Source organism: Neolamprologus multifasciatus, chromosome 3 (genome assembly GCF_963576455.1).
Source record: "Neolamprologus multifasciatus chromosome 3, fNeoMul1.2, whole genome shotgun sequence".
Lineage (NCBI taxonomy): Eukaryota > Metazoa > Chordata > Actinopteri > Cichliformes > Cichlidae > Neolamprologus > Neolamprologus multifasciatus.
Window position 1 is genome coordinate 23,078,051 of NC_140441.1, and position 19,050 is coordinate 23,097,100.

General features: G+C 38.4%; 1 protein-coding gene and 1 long non-coding RNA gene across 2 annotated transcripts; one reads left to right on the plus strand and one right to left on the minus strand.

Moving 5' to 3' along the window:
• Window positions 1-47: 47 nt before the first annotated feature.
• LOC146522058 (uncharacterized) lies at window positions 48-4,499 on the minus strand. Its single transcript, XM_085150204.1, has 2 exons — window positions 3,986-4,499; window positions 48-3,306 (listed from the first exon to the last, which is right to left on the minus strand). Exons 1-2 carry the CDS (start codon window positions 4,125-4,127, stop codon window positions 3,089-3,091), a joined length of 360 nt encoding a protein of 119 aa, XP_085006330.1. The 5' UTR covers window positions 4,128-4,499; the 3' UTR covers window positions 48-3,088.
• Window positions 4,500-11,902: 7,403 nt separating this feature from the next.
• LOC146522059 (uncharacterized) lies at window positions 11,903-15,965 on the plus strand. The gene is made up of 5 exons (XR_014871317.1): window positions 11,903-12,418; window positions 12,661-12,693; window positions 13,133-13,220; window positions 15,658-15,720; window positions 15,801-15,965. It is a non-coding gene; the product is annotated as an uncharacterized LOC146522059 (long non-coding RNA).
• Window positions 15,966-19,050: the final 3,085 nt, after the last annotated feature.

A 19,050-nucleotide genomic window follows, 5' to 3' on the forward strand; every position in this document is an offset into this window, starting at 1 on the left:
GCATGAGTGATTTTGTGACTCCCAGAAAACCAGCCAACCCTGTGTGGCACAGAGAAAAGAGCCAACATTCATTACATATTATGGTTCTCATGCTCAATATTTTGTTTTAGATTTCTTTGAGAGATTCACAGCAGAGTAGAAGCAAAACAGAAAAATGTCTGCCATATATAAATAAAACGAGCAGGACACACTTTTTTGTAACTGTCAGTAACTCAAGGACATTTTTCTTTTTGCTGAGTTGAATCTTTTACTAAATGAACATGATGTCATGAACTGAAGTAGTGTTCATTTGATATTTAAAGAGTTTGAGTGCTACTGATACCAAATGTTTCACTGGCTCTTCATTATGTGGCAGAGCAACAGCTGATTTATACAAACTACTAATCAAAATAAATCATAAAGACGAAATCTGTGGAAATGGGACTTTAAAGCATCATCATCTTTAGTTCTGTGGGGTGAGTAGAAAACATTCTCTCAGTTCTCTGCCTTAGAAAGCTTTCCTCTCATCACCGCTGAGCAAGCTTCAGTGGAGCTTGTAGAGAATCTCTCTGATATGACTGGGGGGACTTCCCAGTTTGCTCAGGAGTCACTGGGCACCTGGACCACTGACATGTTGTTCTGTAATGTTTGTGAAAGGATTTACATGTCAGCTAGGTTTTCCATACTTTGGTTTTTGGGACCCTTGCTTCTTCCTTCAACATCTTGTTCAGGTTACCCCCCTCTAAGATTTAAAACTAACGATAGGATGCGTGAGAGTGCCACTGTCCAACAGCTCAATTCCTTCAAAAAAAATCCGCTGTTGATCTGAAACAGACACAGAAGATAAAAGTGAAGAATACACACCGACTGTCAAGCAAGGCTGAACATTTCTGCAGAACAACTGAAAAGACTCAAGCATCATTTATCAATTAAAATTATAAATAAATCAATCTCCGGGGAGGTCACGTGATGCACCGACTTGATGCTAAATTACTGTAAAGTTGTGAATTGGTTAATGGTATTGGTTAATGGTAACCATGTGACTGATGCAACCCAGATCCTTTTATTTAGCAAAATTGGGATTAATAGTTACAATTTATTGTTGAGGAGCCAATTGTTCCCCAGTAACAAGTGGTAACCTAAGCCCAGGATAAACCTGGAAGTTACATGGATAAGACGAAAATCCTGCCTCGTACAGTCCTCTGGCAGAAGACTTTTTTTTATTATTATTTTGCACAAACTGTAAATACCAACTTGTCTTAAATTCTCTAAATATTAAATACTTGTTTTTATTATTATTTTCATTACTGCTATTTTCTTGTTATTTTCTTCTTAATATAACTGCACACTTTCTAATGTGTGAGGAGCACAAGCCAAAGAATTTCATTATGGATAAATGTGGCTACACTGTTTATCTGTACATGACAATAAAACTTGAAACTTGGATTGAATTTCGCAAACTTTAAGGACTTTGGTTAAATAGGACTGCGAGAGCTGCTATAATAATGTTTAGTCTATCTGAAGCCAGGAAAGAAATCAACAAAAAAATACCAACTGTGGAAGTGAACAAACTTATCAATATGACAATTCTAGCGTCAAGACACGGGGGAAAGTGACGGATTATAATTGAGGTATTTGAATTGACATTTCGAAGAAAGTTATATGTTTTTATTCCATCAGCTGAAGTCTCGTGGGGTTTAACGAGTAAATAAAGAATAAATATCTAAAAAACATGAATTCATACGTAGGATTAGTCGGCATGAAAATTTTATATAAGGTCAGAAAGGCCCGTCCCGATTTTTAGCTTTTTGGGATGAGAATTTCTGTGCTCCTTTAGACTCTGTCAATAATAATGGTAACAACACTGACACAAGTTGTCTGCGCTCAGCAGACATCAGAGTCTGATGCCAGAGGGCTGAGGATACTTTCAGTTTCACCTAAACTCTTCTTATTTTTCCAGGTTCTGTTATGCTCTGTCGTTGGTACAAAGATCATCAACGCAGTTTTGAAATGGGACAGAATCCAGTCATTTCAAAGTGGAATAATCTTTGGATGAAAGGTCTTTTTGAAATCAAAAATCTCTGGGGATAGCGAAGGCGTTACTCACCACACACTATATTAAAGCTTTAAAAAGTCACGTTTTTTAAATTAATTTATTTATTTTTCAGCTGCTTTTTCATTTTCAGTCTAATACCTGAGCATTGAGAGACTGGGGTCTGGCATCGTTGAATCATTGAAGCATGAAGAAGGCACTAAACTCAAGAGATGAACCAATGTTCTTTGTACAAACAACAGACAACTTTAAACTAGGTGTATGGAGAAGAGACAGAGTTTATAGGTTCATAGAACAGATACATTACATTTTGTAAGATGTATTTTTTTTTTACCTTTGCCTTTGACATTTAGGTTTTCAAATAATTTCACTTCACGTCATGTTTTCCTTATTCAGCCTGAGCAAATAAAGAACATGTCATAAATGCTTTGAAAGAACCTGTTGTTCCAGGAAACAAATACACACCAAACAAACGCCAACAGCATAAACACACTTGTCTCTGATCCTGTGAGTCAGGCTGAAAATATCTGACAAGTTCAACGATTAATATGTGTTGAGTGACTTTTTCAGGTCCACTGACACCAAGTTTCACTTTCTATCTCTATCACATTTGCAAGAATTCACATGTCACCTGTACAATCAGGCATGTTTCTATTGCAGTTGTTTGCAAAAATGTAAGACACATGTTATACAAAATATAGAGGAATACACAATTTATTCTTGCTATAAATTAAAATGGTGCACATGTGGTGAACTTGTTTTAAGTTTCAAGAGGGGAAGTTTAACTAGTTTTTGTGGCAAAGAAGCAAACAACAAACAAAATCACAAAAATTGGATTTTTAATACATCCATACCCTCAACATCATAGAAAGCATATTCTATTCTCTAAGCCTCCTTTCAACAGAGATCTTCCTATATATGATGAGCAAACTTTACCTGCCACTTCAAGAACAGGCACATAAATAATTGTAAAAAAAAAGTAAAACAGAAGTTTGTGATTTGGAAGTTGAATAAAAATGTATTACAGTTGGACCTGCACAGCATCTAGTTGTGTTATTAAAATGAAAAACACAGAGATTCCATACTTCGATTTTTGCCAGTCTTGTCCCCCATCCCACTGTTTTCATCAATAGGTTCACTTCCTCCAGAAAGCCTCATCATTATGTGGATGATAGACATGTGCTGGATTCCATAGTCTGACAGAAGGGCATCATCTTCTCTTAGAAGCTTACCTCCGGATATCAGCCGCACATCCTTCAGCCGCAGAGCCTCCTCTTCAGCACGCACGCACGCACGCACACACACACACACACACACACACACACGCACACGCACACACACAATCATGGGGTTACTTTTAATAGTATGTTCAGTGTTTTAGTGTTTTAGTTTTGCAGCTATAGACTACCTAAAGAGTGCAAGTTTGGTAATTGGAGGCTTTCTAAAATCACTGATTGTAGAAAACACATTTAATGACAACTTAACCTAAAAACAAAGCTTAATGGTAATCATGAAGTACACATACTTGAGTAATGTAGTGTGTTTAGCCAGATGTTTAGTATCTTCTTCTTTGTTTGTTTTTTTTTGTGTACTGTTTAATTTTTGTTCTCATTGACAAACAGTTGATCTATTAAACTGTGCTGCACAATGGCACCTAATTTAGCTTTACATTTGACAGTAACACGTTATTGCTGCTTCCTTGTTTAGTGTAAATATAGAATGTTAACTTGTAAAGAAGTGTTATAATGTTTTCATATGTAATAAAGCTTGGTCTCGACCCAACACAGTTTAATTTGTATCTTTTTTTTTTTTTTTTTTTTAGAAAACCTTTAAACAGTGTTAATATGCATCAATAAAACTACATTTCAGACGGTACATTGCTATCTGTTGTCTTCTGCCATCAGGTCGGAAAAAGCGCGTTACTCGTGTTTCGGCCAGTGTTGTTTTACCTACCAATCTCCGGGAAAATCTCCCGTATTTTTTCCTTCAGCTGTCGCACTGTCATGTTCTTAAACTGCTCTGCAGTTCTGCACAGGTTGAACATCACCTTCCGACCCCTGAGTCCATGAACAATAACTTCGTAGATCGTCTCCATTTTGTGCTGACTTGTGTGTCACTGGCTGTGTTCCTAAAGTTGTTGGCGCGGACACTGGTAATGGCCCTTCAGGTTGTTGTTCACGATTTGGGTCTAACATCAGATGAGTGACGATACTCTCCTACTGTTATTATTGGTGGGATCGAAGGCGTAACGTCCAAAGGTTGAAAAAAAAAAACACCCTAAAGGAACAAATGACTATTCTGACCGCACCACCAAACAAATTTGACGCCAAATTGACATCTTATCCGATATCGCAAGTTGCTGTTTCTGCCCTGGTCTCGGCGTTTGTAAAGTGAGGCGACTGCGTGAAGACACGAACGTACGACCGTGGCTTCCTGATTTCTTTGCGTTCGGGTTTTGACTTCTTCTCTTCTTATATCAGATGTAGTATTGTTTGATGGGTGACACCTGTCGTTCAGGAGGAGACTTCAGCGGCCAATTGCCCTGTAAATTGTAATTTGGCATGTAGACTGGAGCAGCCAGGGGATCTACTGTTTTATCTCCTGAGTGATAGAAATAAGTGTCAGACATTTTCAAAGACTCGATATGACTGTGAAACAATTGCTTCAAATATTTAAGCATTTAAGTTTCAAAAAACCTTGCTTTGTAAAGCTCCCCCCCCCCTCTCAGTTACACAATATTTTACACACAGTAAAAAATGTATTATCAAATCCACAATCAAAAATGCTGCTTATATGTAAAAGCCTGAACAATATTAAGTTACTCTATTTAAAAAAGCTGGCTCCATAATGCAGCTTACTTTTGCTTTAGATCCTCCAGTAGCATGGCATCGCAGTTTCATTGCTTATGCAGTGTGCTGACTTGTATTGAAGTGTTATTACTTTTCTGCAAATAATTAAACTTCCGCCACCACAGCAAATCAAGCAGGTGTGACTTCTATGTAAACCATGGAGCAATCTGTTGCTAGAAAAACTTCAAAACCAAAAATCCAAATGCTACATTGAGTGCTATTGCCATCTGCTATTGTGGAAGCTATTGGTATTTAAATTCTCTGTTATTTTTCCACAGAGAAGAAAATCCTGTGGTCCTTAGAAACGTGTCTTATTTTTTCGCTCATAAGCTGTTCCTCAGTGTTGCTCAAGTCTGTCATCGCTTTTTTAACCTCTTAGTAAATAAACCACATGGAGTAGAGGTAGTGGAGGTAGGCAAGTTTAAATACCTGGGGTCAACAATAAAAAAAAATTGCTGTGCACAAGAGAGGTGAAGAAAAAAGTGCAGGCACAGTGGAGTGAGGCCTTTTACATTTTTTTCCTCCTTTTTTTCTTCTATTCGAAGAATAGCAGCATGACTGAAAGTTGCAGTAGACTCTGACACCTCTTTTAATACTTATTAGGGTGGGACCCTACAGATCGTCAAGCTGTTGCTTTGCCGGGGTGGATTTCTAGCTGCCGGACTGAGGTTGTTTCACGCCTGAATGAAGCTTATGCGCAAGTTCAATAAGGAAGACGTATCTTTTGGCTCCAAGATGCTGCCGGATAAATCTAAGCTTGATCAATTCCACTTTCCCATGCTGTCAAGCGTTTGTGTCGTCACTGGTCTAGTCCAATAACCTTCTCCTGGCCTTCTCCAGGCCATCAGCGTTCATGCCGCCACATACTTTAAATCTTACTGCGCATCTGTCTTTTTCCTTCGCTGTCACCTTTGTGCTGTGTTTTAGTTGCTCTCATTCATTTTGATCAACCATTACGTAATCCACGATCCCATCATCATCATCATCTTCCTGGAAACGATTGTATAAAAGCAGAATTTGCTTTTTGTATAACGCAGATTCAGCCCGCATTCATATCATCATTTAATCATGAATGCCCTGCATCTGTTTTTCATAGTATGTAGGGCGATCTGTTTAGCTATTTCATCCGTATGAGCCATTCATTCAGGGAAGTTCATTCAGTCCAGTACTATCATACAGTCCAGTATAATCAGCCTTATGTTTGATAAAAAAAAAACAAACCAAAAAAATTTTCTTCACTCAAAAAAGTGAAATTGCGTGGTTAGATTTACAAGAGTCTAACTTGTAATTTGATTAAAATAATGTTATGGTTCTATGGTGAACATAATTACTTCATGTAGGATCTGCATGAAATTCAACAACTTAATTTATTCTTGTTGAGATGACGTGATACAATCTAGCAAGGGTGTCTTGATGCATGCTCAATGATCCAGGTATAAATCCCCAAAAGTTGATTCTGTTCATCTGGATGTTATGGAGCCCCACAAGGGACATGGGAGGAAAGAAAATGAAGATAAAAAAAGATGAAAAATGTTGGAGCACTTTTGCAAATATGTGATGTCTTGATAAACCGAGCAGATATTTGAAGTTTACACAGCTACATTCACGATTGAAAATATCTTAAAGTTAATTTTGTGACCCAGAAAGAGTAATATTAAAACTAAGTAGCTGCCGCCATTGTTGGAAACAATTGGCAGGCCTGCGCTATGAATTCTGGGATAGGTTGGGTCATGAAGGATACACTGACTCGGCCTTCAAATGTGACCTGCGAAGCGTGTTTTGGGGTTTAAAGGCCACAGAGACACGGCGTTTAGAAAAAATGCGTCTCAACTGTTCCAATACTCATGACACATACGGGGTCACTAAGGCAAGGCAAGTTTATTTATATAGCACAATTCAACAGCGAGGTGATTCAAAGTGCTTTACAGAGACATTAAGAAACAAAAATAAAAAGCATGATTTAAAATGAAAAAAAGGAAGGAACAGTACATAAAATCAGTAGTTAAAATGTAAGTTTTGAAATTTAAGCTTAAAAGTAAAACAGTGTGGATTTGGTGTTTTATTCAAATGCAGCTGAGAACAGGTGAGTCTTCAACCTGGATTTAAATAAACTGAGTGTTTCAGCTGATCTGAGGCTTTCTGGGAGTTTGTTCCAGATATATGGAGCATAAAAGCTGAATGCGGCTTCTCCGTGTCTGGTTCTGACTCTGGGAACTAATAAAAAAACGGATCCGGATGACCTGAGGGATCTGGAAGGTTCATACTGGGTCAGGAGGTCACTGATGTATTTTGGTCCTAAACCATTCAGAGCTTTGTAGACCAGCATCAGAACTTTAAAGTCTATCCTCTGACGGACAGGCAGCCAGTGTAAAGACCTCAGAGCTGGACTGATGTAGTCCACTTTTTTGGTCTTAGTGAGGACTCGAGCAGCAGAGCTCTGAATGAGCTGTAGTTGTCTGACTGATTTTTTAGGTAGACCTGTAAAGATGCTGTTACAGTAATCAAGCCTACTAAAGATTTCGCTTAGGCAGCGCTTGTCCTTCTCTCCTGGATTCGCTGGAGCTTTCTTTAGGTGCCTTCCCAGCTTTGAGAAACGTCCAGCTGGGATAACCAAATTTACCCAGGGCCTTCTGAATCAACGTTTTAGGATTTACTTGCCTAGACGATTGAGCATGCATCAATACATTTTCTCTTTAAAATGGCCTGTGTTCTGAATTTTGACACAATTTCATATTAAATGCTGAACTTAAATGGGACACCTGGCCGATAGCACTGAGTGGAGAGGGATTTTATTCTGGTGTGGTAAATCATTTGCATTGTTTTGTTTGACTGAGAGTGCCTGGATAGAAAAGCGTGAGACTGAAAATATTGTGTGTATTAATGTAACCCTAACATGCTGTAACATTCAAACATTAGAAGTGTTACATTCAGTTCAATCTGGCTCTGTTATAATAAAATCCAGTGTTAATGTGGAGCTCAGCTCTAAACACTCAGGACTGAGGACTGAGTAAAGACAAACAGAGACATTTTGGCACTGCACTCACAGCTTTGAGCCAACCAGCTTTGCCAACTACAAACTTGCTCTGATAACATGATAACATCTGCCCCTCTCATTCCAAATAACTGAACATTCCTAAAGGCAACTATCACACACATATGAAGCACAAAAGAATACATGCTTTTTGTTACTAAATTTACTATAAATGTCCAGCCACAAACTTCAGTAACTCAGTTTTTTGTGATTCGTTACATTGTATCCAGACTTGGAGAAATAAATGATGGAGCAGACCATTTGTTCATCGGTGCAGACTGACTTCGACTGAGATATGAAGTTGTTGTTTAAAGTTCTATGAGGCGCTTTATCTCAGGTCTGTTCATGGATATGCTGTAAATGTTACATATTAGAATTAAGAAAGCATAAAAGAAACTGTCACTTTCTTTGCCCACAAAATCACATATAAGTATACCTTTTCTTCATGCAGCTTCAAACCAGTCAGATCCTTGCTTCTCAAACTGGGTTGTGTTTACAACTGAAAGCCAATAGAGGTCGCAATTTAGTCCTTAATTTTTTATTGAAACCAATTCTTCTGCTTGGCCTGATGTTAAATATTTCCCAGAACTGTGATGATAAAGAATAAAGACTTTGGCTTCAGAGTCGAAGACAAATTTGCTGAACACACACAAGTAATGTGGTGATATTTTTGTTTCATGTGGTTTAAATATGTATGAAGAAACACACGTTGTGTCACTCAAACCGCTACGTCCAGATGAACAGAATCAACCTTTGGGGTTTTACTTACCTGGATGATTGAGCATGTCCAAGACACACTTTGTGTCAGTTTTAACTGACAAAAATTTGAACTGTCAAGAGTTTTATTCTGTTATTTTTAAACTTGTTATGGTGGTGTAATACCCAGAATGGACAGTAGGAAGCAGTGGGTGGGATCATGAATAGAGGTCTCTTTTGCAAACTTTCTCTGACTTCACAAACACTGTGACAACAGACACACACATGGCACTGAGAAGATCAAAGAAAATGTGGAAAAAGTTACAAAGAATAACAAGAATAATAATAATAATGGATTGCATTTATATAGCGCTTTTTGGGACCATCAAAGCGAAACGGCAACAGCAGTTGTATCTGAGCTGTCTAAGCAAATTTATAATATGAACATTTGGCCTCAGTTACAAATCAGCCTCTCAGCTTTTTCTTCTGCTGCTCCACCTGAACGTCCTGCTCTCTGCTCTTCTGCTTCCTGCTTCCACTCTGCTGGCTGATTAACTTGATTAACTTGATGTGCACCACATATACCTGGTCTTCACCTTAAGTGAACTTAACTGAACTGAATCCTTCTGGTCCAGCACTTGTTAGGGTGGGAAAAAAATGATTATTTATAAAATTATAGAATAAAGTTGTTTTATTATTTTAATATATATGCAATGCAAACATGCTCATAAACGAGTTGGAGCTTTGTGTTTTGAGGGTTGATAGCTTCATTCAGCGCTACTGTCTGGATTTGAAATATTGTTAGTGAGGAAGAGTGCAGAGGGTTTTTGCAGCATGCTTACAGACATGATAATGGTTAGAACAGTCTCTGGGTCAGGAAGTCAGAACACGATGTCCTGAACTAGGCCGTAGAATCTAGGATAAATATTAAATAATAAGGATATTTTTCTTTTTTGTCTCTTACTAGATACTAAGGCGAGGTCGGGACTAAACGGGGAGGATTCGTCCCAGACTGCCACGTTCGTGCCTGGAGAAGATAGCCATAATAATCTTTTGTTATTGTCACAGTATATAAGCTGTACAACTGTCACGGCTGGCGGGGTGAGCCGTGTGGTGTGGAGGAAAAGGAGGACCCAAAATGCAGGCAGTGGCGGAGGTGCAAGTGGGTTTTATTTACAGTGCACAAATAACAGAACTGAGGGCAGGACAGAACATAAACCTAAACTGGGTGAGCTAAATAACAAACCTGAGATCATACGAATGGGGTGGGAGGCAGAGAGACGAGGAACAGGACACCATGAAACACAGACGAGCCGACGAGGAGCACAGGCAGACACGCACTATAAATACACACACCAGGTAATTAGGAAATGGCAGACAGGCGGGGACACAGCTGGAACTAATGGACATAACGAGACACAAACCTACAAAGTAAAACAGGAAACACACAGACTGTTTTACACAACCAACTGGGGACACGATCAGAACGCAGAGGAGAGACACAGGTAGGGATGATAGAACACACAACTCAAACCCTAAGAACAAATACAAAATCAGAACAAACTAGAAAAATGATAATAATCAACTTAAAGCGCTGGGTCACCGACCCAGGACCATGACAACAGCACGTTTGAGGGTTATCCTTTCTGTGAAGCAGGCCGCTGGTTCACACAAAGGTCCAGAGCTGTCAACTTGTAAGTTCAACTGCTGAAATAAATTAAACAGTTTTTAAACGACAGATATTTCTCCTGAAATCCTTCTGAAAATTTTGAACACGACACACTATGATTCATGGTAACATTATACTTAAACGCAAAGCCGGAATTAGGTCAAATATTCTGGTTATTCTAATATTGTACAGAAGATGTGTTGAATGACAGATTTTTACTGCTATTTCTCCATTTACATGGGTGTGCTACTGTTATGCTGCTTTTGCAGCATATTTTCTCCTCATTTTACTTAGCAGCACCATCATGTGTCAGAATACACAGTGTACAGCTTTGAAGTCATCTCTCTGAAGACTTTGCAAATGGAGTATACTGTTTACTTTTTCATAAACTTAAAAGTTTTAAAACACTACAACAAAATTCCATTAAATTCAAATCTACAGAACAACTACTACAGTGACATGTTTAATTCACTGCCACAGTTTATTCTAACAGTCTCCATGGATTTGCTATAAATTTTCATATATATCTGAATTAGAAAAGCATAAATAATCTGTAACTCTTTATGCCTACACATTGCACAGTGGAAATTCACAGCTATAACAATGTGGGAAAACAGTTTAAAAGAAGCAAGCATCACTGGTGAAGACACATACTGGCCCAAAGAAAAATGTCTGTGGCCACCAAGTGAAACTTTTAGTTTCCCACGCTGAAAAACAGCTGCATTTCTCTGCATGGTGTAAATATTCATATATATGTAGCACACCTGGATTCAACCTTCTGAAATAACCAGGCATGCCCGGAGTTCATTTTATTTTAGCATACCCAAGTTTGTTATTTGTTCCTGTTCTTAAATACCATGGTAGTCAGGCGAGCAGGTGGAACAGACAGAAGGGAAGCTGAAGACGAGTGAAGTGTATGAATGGGTGAGTACGTATGGAGAAGATCAGATAAATATAGGGGAGTGAAGTTACGAAGCGCTTTGAAAGTAAGAAGCAGGATCTTGAAATTGACACAGAGGTGAACTGGAAGCCAATGGAGCTGCTTAATAACTGGGTGTTATATGTTCATATGTTACATATTATTATATCATATATCACATTAATCACTGACTGGAGGGTGTAAATTTAAACTTCAAACATCATCATTACAGTGTTTCAGTCATTATTTCACATCATCTGTTTGCTTTCTTTTATTGTTTTTACATGTAGTCGGATGCTAAGGTCAGTGTGCATCTGTACATACATGTCAAAACAACACAAAGAATTCAGAATAAATGTTTGTTCTTTGTTTTGAATGGCAACAGATAATAAACCTAACTATGAATTAATTTGTTGTCTTTGTTACTTTAGTTTCACTTCAACCACACAGTCATTTCCTGGGTTTGGGTCTCAAACCAAACTTAAAAGCAAAATTCAGCAACAAAATTAGATCATTTAGAAATCTATGATATTCCAGGTTTATATGTGTGTTACACTACCTGTCTACATCATGAATACATATGCAAAATAAGTTCCAGAATGACAGAAAAATCTGATTGTCAGACTTCAGAAAGATGGAAAAGATGATAGAAAAATGTTTCTAGAACACAACTATCTCTGTGAGTGCAGAGTCCAGGAGATTGACGACAAGAGGCTGAAAACAAAACATGTTGGGGGAGAATGAATGCTGTGGATATATATCAGAACACTGGATGATAAGATGACTCCCAGACTGCAGAGACCTGCTGGAAAAGGAATTCTGCAGCAGGATAATAATCCACAGGAAACTGCAAAAATCACACAAAAAAGGCAAAATATGTCTCCTGACTTGAGGCAACAGAGCAGCTTTGTACATTGCAGAGAAAGGAAACAGCACAACACAAGTAACAAGCTTCTATGTTTGCAGTGGACAGGAAATATAATGATATCACACAACTGCTGCGGTCAAAGCTACAGGAGCTGTTTGATGTTTGTGTGAAAGGGAAGGAAGCACAGAGAGACCAATCAGGAGAGGACACCTGTAGAAAAACTCTTGTTGTATCTATATTAAACACAACTTCTTTTCCTGTAAAGTAGAACTCTTTGATTTATCTGAAGATCAGAGTGCAGCAGGCTGGGTGTGATGATGTGGCTCTCTTTGCTCTGCATGATGGACTTTTTCTGTAAGTACACGTCTGACATTGTTTGAATGGCAGCGATTAATGAAAATGTGACTTGTGATATTTTGTGATTGTTTAAGCAAAATGTGTTACAGTTGTTTTAGTTATTGTGTTTAGAGCCTGTTTGACAAATATAAGCACACCAATGTTGTGATCATTGGTTCATCTTAAAAATGTCTTTAAAAAGTTTCATTTCATATTGATTTTATTAGTTGTATGTCTGATGAGATTTTATTCATTTTTAGCGCCCTGTACAGTCATCTATGAAAATGTTGAAGGTAAGTATCTGAATTGATTTTTACATTTATATGTGCTATTTAACATAATTTAATGACCAAGCCTCAATCTGTTAATAAATCTCAACATGAAATGTAATCAGATTACAATCAGACTGTCAATACATTAATTCAATTTTTGAGTCTGAATGTCAGTTTAGCCTCATCTTCACTCAAATATTTACATCAACTTAGAGATTTAATTGTGACACACATTAATATGACCGCTTACACCACAACATTATTTCCAGTGTAAATAAACTGGCTGACGGTCTGGCAGCTGAATTAAGGCCACGCAGTCACACGGTTGGGAAAAAAAAGAGACAATAGATTTTCTTCTGATCTGATAATAAATCTACAATGCAACTGATGTCTCCATCCTTAAATCCTTTGGGTTTTTTGGCTGCTGCTTGGGAATTTAAAGCTTCAGTTCCCTCCTCAGGATTTCTGTAGGACTGAAGTTGTCATGTCCGGTGTGGCAGACGTGTGGGGTTGAAGATAGGACCCAAAATGCGGCAGCTCTGGTGCAGGTGAGTATTTATTAAACAAAAAGAAAATACAAACAGCAATGGCACGGGAACATGAAACTGGAACCTAAACTGGGCAGAGCTAACAAAACAAATCAGAAACGTAGATGCGGGGAGGACGGATGGAGAGACGCAGGGAGACCGAGGTAAACAACACAGACGAACCGGCAACGACTAAGACAGAAGACACGACTTAAAAACACCCAGAGAACACAGGGAGATTACACACAGGTGGGGGACACAGCTGGGAGTGATTAACGTGACGAGACAAGGGAGGCAAACTGAAAACACTCACATAAGACGCAGACCTTCACAATAAAATAGGAACTTACACATGCAAGGGCACAGACTAAGAAACGCGGACTTGATACAGGAACACACGGGCAGAACAGAGTAAACACTAAACAGAGGAAGAACAGAACCAACAATCACACTAATAGAAAACACAAAACGCTGGGTCAAAAGGACCCAGGACCATAACAGAAGTCTGGAGCCTGGCTAGGCCACTCCATGAACTTAATGTGCTTCTACTTTAGCCACTCCTTTGTTGAATTGGTGGTATGTTTTGGGTCAGTGTGATTCTGCAAGACCTGTCCAAGACTTCAGTGTTCTGGCTAGATGAAGGGTTCGTGTACAGTATATGATCTCGACCGTTGGTGCAGCAAAGTTGTCCTGTACCCTTAGGGAAAAATATCCCAAAGCATAATGTTTCCACCTGCCTGCTTGATGTGTTGTTCTTGGGGTCACACTCAGGATTTCTTTATATCCAAACACAGCGTGTCTAGTTGATATCACAGATATGATTTTGGTTTCACTGGAAAACCACACATTTCCCCAATCCTTCTCTGAATCATTTAGATGTTCACTGGCAAACTTAAGACAGGACTACACATGTGCCTGCAAACCTGGAAAAACAAACAATGATTCTGTGGGCCTTTATACTCATAATGAGCTATATGCTACATCTGTCTGGAGGCGCAGGAATTCTTACTGGTCGGTTGGGAATCAAATTCCACTCAATAGCAAGCAAATCAGTTTATAACTTTGATGTGATGTGTTTTAACTGGATTTTTGGTTGATATTCTGCCGCCTCCCCATTGAATGAAACAACCACAAAAATTAGAGACTGTTCATTTCTTTGTAAGTAGGAGACAAAAAATAGGCAGGTGTTCAAATAATTGTTTTTTCCACTGTATCCACTTTTCTTAAAAGCTTATCAGGTTCAGTGTTGTAGTTAGTAAAAAGTGTATTTATATTAAAAATATAATTTAATGTGAACATTTTTGGCAGAATAAAATTAAAATTTTATAGTATAAAATTTAATTGTGGTTTATTATCTAAAAGTTGGTATTCCAAAAGAGGGTGCTGTGACACCCTAATCGTCCCTATTTGCATCCCTGCAATGTGGCACAGGAATGCTGTAGCTTCACCATTAAGGTTTCATGATATTTTATCATTTACATATTTCCACCCAGTTCTTTAAATTGTTCTGATTCAGTCATTTACTTTTATGTTATTGTTCTAAAATGAACTAAAGATAAACCAAAGGCAAGACTTGGTGCTGATAGGACAGCTGTTCCAATAGGGGGCAGTGTGACCTTGAATTGCTCTGTGAGCCCATCATCATTATCATCATCATCATCATCTTCTTCTAGATGGAAATACTACTGGTACAGAAATGAAAAATACTCCCAACCCCTGACAACACAAGATGCAGTTTTTCAATCACATGCAGGACTCTAGAGTGCGACCAATTTGCAACCAACACAGCAGGTCAGAATGTTTGCAAAGAACAATAAAAACAGCTTCTTCCAAGGTTTGAGTTCAGTCTCTTCATCAGATCGGTTGTCGAAAGTTTAGCAGGTTCATCTCACAATCACTTAAGTCAGTTCAGAGGTGACTTTTTCCAAAGTTCTCCATCATGGACATATTTAGTTCTGCTAACAGGTTAGTGTGTCAAAAGCTCCATAAATCCTAAACTTGGTATGACTCAGCTCTCAGGTAAGTCTCTGCAGATGCCTGATGTGTCAGAATGGATCTCAGACAAAGAAGACAGACCCGGTAGGTAAGGCTGCTTAGTTTAGCAGGTGAGTACATAAACATCACAAGTCATGTGGTCTTAGTGATGCTACCAACTGAGTAGTTCAACAGTCTGGCAATGAGTACCTGGGAAAGCTGGATTTCAACACAGCAGTGAGTGCAATGAGTATCAGATGCATCTGAGTTCAGACAGCCAGAGTTTATTAGCCTCCATCCACCTCTCACACACAAATAAGACACAAGCTGAAGTGTCGCCGCTAACAGTTGATTTTTATTTCAATTTCTTTAAATGTATTGTACTTGTCAGGAGTTTAAATCCACTTCTAAGTCCACATGTCCAACAGCTCTGTATCATATACCTGCTGATCAAATGTATCCTGAGCTCTGACTTCTCTTTTAGAGGACAGTCTGATGTATGCTGAGGTCAAACACCCCAAAAAAGAAAAAGCCAAGAAAAAAGCAGGTAAACAAAGTCTGCCATCACCTCCAGTGAATGTTGTTCAACATGTTTATCTGGTCTTAAAATCTTATTTCCACTCACAGGAAAATCAAGTCCTGCAGCTGATGCAGCAGTTTATTCTGAAGTCACATTAGGAAGCTTTCCTGGTAATTATGCTGCCATGCAGGATGAGTTATTCTTCAAGTTATTAAATGGTGAACATCCTGAAACTTGGACATTTGTGTTCTTTGTGTGTTTGTCTTACAGGTCAGTGAGGAGGGCTAAGCCAAAAAGAAGCATTTAATGAATCCACTGTTGCTCCTCTGCTGCCGAAATATCAGACACACTCACGTTTTTGTCATGAAAACTAAATTAAACTAAAAAAAAGTTGTTTATAAGGTCAAAAATAAGGTCTACTGGTGATTTAAAAAGTAAATAAAATACATTTATCACAAAAAAGAGCACCATGCTCTGTGATCAAATGTTTGTGCATGTTGGAGGTATTTTCCCTCTTTGTTGTGATCAGTGTTGGTATTGTTACTCAAAAAAGTAATGAATTACACTTGTTACACAAAAACATTTTGCATTAAAAGTAATGCAATATGTTACTCTATAAAATAACCTGAAATACACAAGCCAATAATCTCCATTTAACAATACAAACCTGAGGTTACAGTCACACACCAACACAAATCCCTGTCTTAATGAGGACACAAATGAGATCTTTCTCTTAGTATTCAGGAATGAACCTTAAAGTCGACAGCACCAAACAAAGATGAAAACCAGTACAGAGAGAAGCGATCTTGATGGTGATTCTCTGTAGAAACATGAACGGGTATAAACAGAGGCTGCAGTCTGACTGCTCCTCTGTTTGTTACCCTTTGAAGTTCATGTTCTGGCTGCTGGGGTCAGCATTCACTCAGCTTTAACATCACTCTTGGTTCTCGGCTAGGTTAGCATTAGCATGCTAAGCATGACAGAGCCAAAGTTGTGTTACCAGCATAGTGCAGTTATTTTCTGTTCTGGAAGCATGACAGGTTGTGCTTTACTATCACGCTCTTGTCCATTTATGCAATAAAAATAAGAGTAATGTCCATATTCACACTCTGGAGTCCATTACTATTTTCATCCTTTGCCACAAGGCATGATAAGAGGAATTGTTAGGCAAATAGACAAGCAATTTCAATTTTATTATAATTACTTCAATCCACACACAAATAAGAAGCAATCTGACAACGCGTAACATTTATTAAGTTTAGCTTCACAAATCCCATAATTTTGTCTTTCAAAAACCTTTCTGTACATACAAGTGCCCGCTTTATTTCAGGATAAAAACAAACAAACAAAACCAAAAGTCAAGCATTTGGATATGTCTGATATCATGTTCCACACTAGAAGCAGAACATGCATGAAGGCGCTGCTGGAGACCAGCGCTACGAGGACTAAAGACCACAAGATCATCTGTGTAAACAGTGTGGTTCACAAGAGTCCTGCCAGTCATGCAGCCACTATCTGTGTGTGTGTGTGTGTCTGTTCTGGCGTTCTCATCTTTGTGCAGTTTTGGGACAGTGAGGAGGGTTTCCACCTCTGGGTTGCAGAGTGCAGAGCTTCAGTTGATGCTGGATCATTGTAGGACAAACAGTCATTCAGTGTCACTCTGGCTTGTAAGTCAAGACTTCCTTTTTGTGTTTTTAAAATTACTTACCCGTTTTCTCCTTTATGTGCAAGTATCTTGGGGAGGGGAAAGCTCAGAGACTTTTTGTAAATACTTCTGGAAAAGCTGTGGAAGGTTTTTTTGTATTTGGAGAATCAGACCAGGAGCTGCAGATTACACTGCTGTGGATGTCACTTTTTTAACTGTTTTTTTTTTTTTCTCTCACCATTTTCTCTTGTAAAAAATTCCCTGTTTCTGCTAAGAAAGTGCAGCTATTGAGTCCTGCTTCCCTGCTCAGTGGCAAAACCTGAAACTATTGGCTTAAAGTAGTTTGGTCATTCTCTTGACATCAATAAGGCATTTTCACCCAGATACCTGCCACTCACTGGGGATTTTCTCCTTTCTGGTCTTTTACTAGTAAACCCAGATAACTCAGACCAGCCTGTCAGCCATGTCACATGGCTTCTTCCTGATGCTCAGTTTGAAGATGAATGATATAGCAGACCAGTCACTAATAAAATGAGTCAATGAAATGTGGCCAAACCTGAAAATTAGACTTAAAATCTTCCTTTTTGAGAAAGTTTATAATTAGTTTATTTTGGGCATTTCATTTTCGAGCAGGAAGCTCAGAAAACCTCTGGGGGCAGTGACCTATTAAAATTGATGCCAGAAGTCTAAATTTTCAGCTGGAACGCCCCCTTCAAGCCAAATGTCTAAATTTGAATAAGTGGATTTAAACGTCTTGTTAAATTTAAAGATGGGAGTCAAGGGGCTTTAAATTTGGGCACAGTTACAGCTATATGTCCAACAGACACAGATTTTTCTGCTTCTGTAACAGACTCTTCTAAATGACAGATTCTGAAGGTAAAATCCTTTATCATCACAGGTCTAGGAAACAGGCCAGACAGAGCAAATATGTTTTTCTGTGTGCTCATTTTCCCAGTTTTGTTTGATATTATACAGCACGCTGATAAAAACCAAAGTTGTGCAACAATGCGCACGTGCAGCCTCTCTCATCAAGTCAGGCAGTGTGAAGCAGGTAATGTTAGAGATGCTCATCTGATGAAAAGGAACGAAAGAGACGGAAAAATTACAAAATCAGATTGGGTCAGTTTGACGTAGCTGCAGCTCCTGATAAGTTTCACTGAATATGTGTGAGTAGGTTTTTTCTTGTATTGTTTCTTGATGCATCAGTTTAAAAACATGTAAACACTAAAACACTGATGAATTAAATTGACTAAAGTTCAAATATATATGCATTGTTATTCCTTATCATAGATTAATTTGTGTTTATGTGAGTATTTTCTCAAACAAGCAAAAAATAAAGTTTGGTTCCAGAGGAGATCTGTAGAGTTAGATCAGGATCTCTGAGTTTAGGGTTTCACTACAGTTAAATTCAATATCTTCATAAATTCATAAAAGTTACACATAGGGATGGGTACCGGTATCCAGTGCCATGACATAAACGGTAGTAACCAGACTGAAAAGCAGCGCACATTTCGGTGCTTTATTTCAGTGCTTTTTTTTTTCCCTGAGCTGTGATACACTTTAGATTCTAGCCAGTCCAGGTACGTAGGTTCTTTTAGAGCAGAGCTACAGATTAAAAATGCCCAAGGCGAAGCGGTCAAAAGTCTGGCTGTACTTCACAGCAAAAGATGCAAACTCAGCAGCCTGCAACAAGTGCTTTAAGCTGATACTGT